This window comes from Pteropus vampyrus, unplaced genomic scaffold (assembly GCF_000151845.1).
Source record: "Pteropus vampyrus isolate Shadow unplaced genomic scaffold, Pvam_2.0 Scaffold285, whole genome shotgun sequence".
NCBI lineage: Eukaryota > Metazoa > Chordata > Mammalia > Chiroptera > Pteropodidae > Pteropus > Pteropus vampyrus.
In genome coordinates this window covers 1,895,060-1,899,884 of record NW_011889066.1, presented here as the reverse complement: position 1 = coordinate 1,899,884, position 4,825 = coordinate 1,895,060, and the positions used below count along the sequence as shown (strand labels likewise).

The window sequence follows — 4,825 nt, the reverse complement described above, 5'->3', positions numbered from 1 at the left end:
TCATGGCCACAAGGCCTGCTGGAGCATGTGCTCATCTGCGACCTCATGTGGGAGTGTCACCACCAAGCCCTTGTTCTCCTGCATTGTCTGGCAGATGATCTCGTAGGCCTTCCAGTTCCCAGACCAACGGCAGGCCACCTGCCAGTAGAGTGCAGAGAGGGTGGTATAGCAGTTGGTGCTAACATCACTGGGTTACCAACAAGGCATTTTGAACACACACTGGGGCCGGGCTCAAATATTCTGTCCTCCTCCACGTCAGGGACCCTCTATGCTATCAGTGGGGCCAGTAGTCTTTGTGTCTGTCCTGGCCCCACTCTTGACTTAGACCTCCTCCTCTCTTGGCCAGACTACTATTTACTTTTCTCTTTGATCTAAACCTGGTTATCCCTTTGCCCAGCCTCGCTATTCCATGTAGGGGCACAAGCCAGGCACTCAGGTACCACCCTTCCTCTCTGGCCTCATAGAATGCACATCCACCTTGACTCTGCCTTAAAAATCTCTCTCTGGTCCACTTTCTCTCTATTTCTGTCATTAGGGCTTCCTAAACAATGGTCATGGCACCTCCCCAAACTCTCTGCTGCTATTCTTGCCAACCCCTGTCTACACATCCCTCCACACCTCTCCCAGTCCATCTTCTCACTGCTTCGCTGCCTTCAGGATGATGATCTCCCTCTGCTGGGGACTTCCAGGTAGTCAAGCCCTCCAGGCTTACCCCCCACCTCCAATCTCATGTCCATCCTGTGGGCCACTCAATGTCCAACTCTGTGGGCTCTGGCATTTAGCTCCCCATTTTGCTCATGGCTGCACATACCCTTCCCCATTACCACCTGACTTCTCCTTTGTTCTCCCTTCTTAGATGCCTATGATGTAGTCCTGGAAAGGATGGAGCCCCCCCGCCCCCGCCCGCCAACACACACACACACACACACACACACACACACACACACACACACACACACACTGAGAGCCCACTCTGGATCACAGTAAGGCTGATCACAGCTGCACAGCCAGAGGCTGTTCTAGCTTTGGTCCTGCACTCTCTGAGCCCCCTTAGAAATGGTAAAAGATAAAGCTTTAAAAGAAGGCCTCTCCACACCAGCAGTGGGGGTGCTCTCACTGAGAAGGCAAGGTTGGATGCCAGGGGCCCCCTGTGAGGACAGAGCCTAGACTGAAAGGGAAGTCCAGAGGCCAGGAGATGAAAGGAGCCTCTGGAAACAGCCCAGGAGAGATGCAGGCAGCTGATAAGGAAAGACACGAATGAGCAGAAACAGCAGGACGGGCTCCTGACCATTTCTGGGGTAAAAGGGGCAGAATTCTGTCTCAGGTCTGCAGTCAGAAGGGGCAGAGCCACCAATAGAGAAGGCAAGGAAGAGGTTTGGGGTGACTTACTCCATTGGAGACGTCCCAACAGAGCATCACCTTGGCCTTCTGCTCAGCCTCCTGGGTCCCATCCAGCATGAGGCCAAAACTCCCATTGATTACCTCACCCTTGTAAGAAGCAAGAGTTTTCAAGTCACTCCTGGGTCCTAACCCTGTGCAGAGCAGGCAGAAACACAAGTGAGTTTTGGAACATTCTGGAACTGTTGTTTGAGGATGCACTGTGGTCAACCTCTGCAGACAGAGGCTGCACCCTCATGACAGGATGCAGGAACTTCATGGTTCTTTGCTGCCCACTCATGCCTTGTGAGCTTTAACCCATGGACCCGGAGTCTACCTGCAGGACCCACTCCTGTGTTACATCTTCCTTGAAGCCTGACCACCTGAACATGACATGATCTCCTCCTGCGGTTCTCAGAGTGCTTCCTTGGAGATCTCTTGTATGGCTCAATTCAATTGTCATTCATCCTGATTTTCTCTTTATGTTCTTTATCTTCCTTATTTTTTTCTTTTGCTTGTTTTGGAGGTGTATTTTAGGTCCTGATTACTTGATCTGAAGGCTAAGTTCTTTTATTTTTAGCATTTCTTGTTTTCTAATTAATGCATTACTCTTAGTACTGTTTTGACTACCTTCTCTCACAAGTTCATTATGTTCTTGTGGTCGCTTGTTTCTTAAAAAAATGTCATTTGAATCCTACTTGAGTATGTTAATGCTATTCCACTTTCCATAAGTTTGGCCTGTGGTTTTTCTCCATCAGCCGTGAGAACCCTCTCCTTCCTGGCACTCTTGGACTTCTGTCCTCACCCCTGATGTCAATATCAAGGGCCAAAGTTCCTCCTCAGTTTGTATCACTACACTTCACGTATCCCCTTCAGTTACGCACACAAGAAATACCTTGGATCTTGTCAGCACCTGACAAACACAAACCCCTGGGACCACAGCATCTGGCCTTTCAGTACCCACTGCCAGTGAATTTGCTCTTCCTCCTTCCCACACCTGGAAAGTACCTCCAGTTTCTCTAGTCTCAGATCCTTCAAACCTGTCTGGCCTTACCTGCTTCTCTGCCCAGTCTGGATCCTATTGACAATTTCAGTCAGTTCCCACCAAGAAAGTGAGTAACCCTCTGTCCCAAGAGCTATCAGTGCTCCCCACCCTGAGCACAGAAGCTGCCCCTGCCTGGCCATCAGCCTGGTGTTGATGCCAGCCTGCACCTGGGCTTTTGCATACTCCCAGCCCTACCTCAGCATCTGCCACCTGGAGAACCCAGCCAGCTCAGATGCTTTAAACTAAGTTCAAAGAAAAGCGACATCTATCCAATACATCCATTTACTATCTAGAATATCAAAATGCCTGCAAATCTATAAGAAAAAGCACACAACTCAAAAACCAGGGAGTGAGCAATTCAAATCAAAACAAGAATTTATTACTTCTTGCCCACCAGCCTGGTAAATCCTGTGTTAACATTCAGTGAGTAATCACATTTAATATTGATGAGGTTATGCAAACAGAAATTTTTATAGCAGAAAATTTGGTAGTAGCTATCAAAATTTAAAACACCCACCATTTTTGAACCTGAGATCACAAATAGCATACACATGATAGTGGTTAACATTTATAGGAGATATGCCAAGTGCCAGGCCCTGTTCTGGCTCCTTTACAAGAGATTCAGTTTGGGTCGGTACATGCATTTGGGCCATGCCTCCTGCAACCCCAGCTCACTGTGACACCTGGGCAAAGTTACTTATCTCTGCTGGGTAGTACCTATTTCTTAGATGGGACTGTTGTGAAAATTAGATAAGCTAACATGCAAATTTCTTAGAAGACCTCACACATGTTATGCACTATATAAGTCTTAGCTATTAGTAACTCATTTAATCTTCACCACTAGCCTACAAAGCATTTGCTATTATTATGACCATTTTGTCAAGAAACAAAGCTCAACAGCTTAACTTATACAGACAGATCAAATTCACATTCCATGCTCTTAACTTTGCTACAAAACTGTACATATGAAGATGGTCCCCACTGCATGAGGGGTGGGAAGGGTGAAGGAGGCCTATGTACACAGATGGCAGGAGCTCTCAATGTCCTGGCTACTCAGAGTGGTCCTCGGGCTAGCAGAAGCAGCATTATAGGAGCTGGTTAGAAATGCTGATCTACCCCATTCCAGACCTGCCTCGTCAGAAACTCCATTTTAACAAGCTCCCAGGAAATTCCTGTGCACATTCAAGTTTGAGATGCGCTCTCAGGGGGGAAAATGTCAGTATCTGGATAAAGAGGGTGGATTGAATACATGCATTTATTCCTCAAAGACATGGGCCCTGGGGCTGGATCTGGGTGTGAGAACAGGAAGCAAGTTGGAAGGTGAGAGAGCAAACATAGAAATACAGAGATTAAGGAAAAGGTCTCACTCAACACCAAACAGTGAAGCCCTGTCCTTCCCACCTAGCTCCCAGAACCGACTGCACCCTCCCTACAAGGACAGGAGAACCAACAAGTCCAAGACCAGAGACTGACTAGTGACCTCTCCTGCTCTGCAGCCCATAGTCCAAAGGTCCCTGAGCAGATAGGGCTGCAGCTTGCCTGTAGGCTCCCTCTCTAAAAGAGCAGAGAGACAGACAGATAGAGAGGGCAGCTGGATAGCCAACACAAGGACAGACACCAAGCAAGCAATCAGAAAGAGGGGCTCCAAGGAGACAGAGGCAACAGAGGGAGCAGAAAATGACACACAACTGATGTTGATTGTCGGGGATATGTAAGTTCTCCAAAACAGGAAGCCAATAAACAATTCACTAAACTAAAAGTAAATCAAGAAATATCAGGGTAAGCTTACTATTTAGAAACATGGATTTCCATACAACAAAGAAAAAAAATAAAGGTGGTGCTGGACGTGGTCTCCTCTTGAAACAGGAATGGTCATGGGACAGATTTTTTCCTGCTTATTTTTGCAGTAAACTTTGTAGGAGTATCTAACAGATTAAATTACGTACCTGTGAGTCTGATGGATTCCAACATGAATTTGAGGCACTTTCCTAAAAGAGCCCTCGAGCACAGCCAGGATGCAAGGCATTGATGTCTGCATCTTGTCAGCACATGTCCCTATTCACAGAGCCTGGAGGCAGCCTTGGGGGTGGGAGCAACTTGGGAATTTACAAGGAGCCTTCCCTCTCACAGGAGCCCCAAGTGCAGGCAGTTAAGGTGAGCAGTGTCCTGCCTGAATTCTGACCCTGCTGTGTCCTGCCTCAAAGCCTCGTGTTGCTGACTCTCCACTGCTCTGCCCTATCCCTTCTTGCCCTCTGTTGTCCTGTGGGCAATGATGAGTGGATCCTGGGAGGTGATGGATCTGGGTCCAGATCCCAGCTCCACCACCAGCTCTGTGGTCTTGGGCAAGTTACTCCCCTTTCAGAGTCACTCTTCACCTCTAGAACCCACTCAGCAAATCCAGCA

At 47.9% G+C, this 4,825-nt stretch overlaps 1 protein-coding gene across 1 annotated transcript in view; it reads right to left on the bottom strand.

Annotated features, from left to right (window-relative positions):
* UROC1 (urocanate hydratase 1) overlaps positions 1–4,825 on the bottom strand; it is a 42,707-nt gene continuing 37,882 nt past the window's right edge. Inside the window, 2 exon segments of the mRNA XM_011376094.2 lie at positions 1–138; positions 1,390–1,488. Coding sequence (XP_011374396.2) covers positions 1–138; positions 1,390–1,488 — 237 coding nt within the window.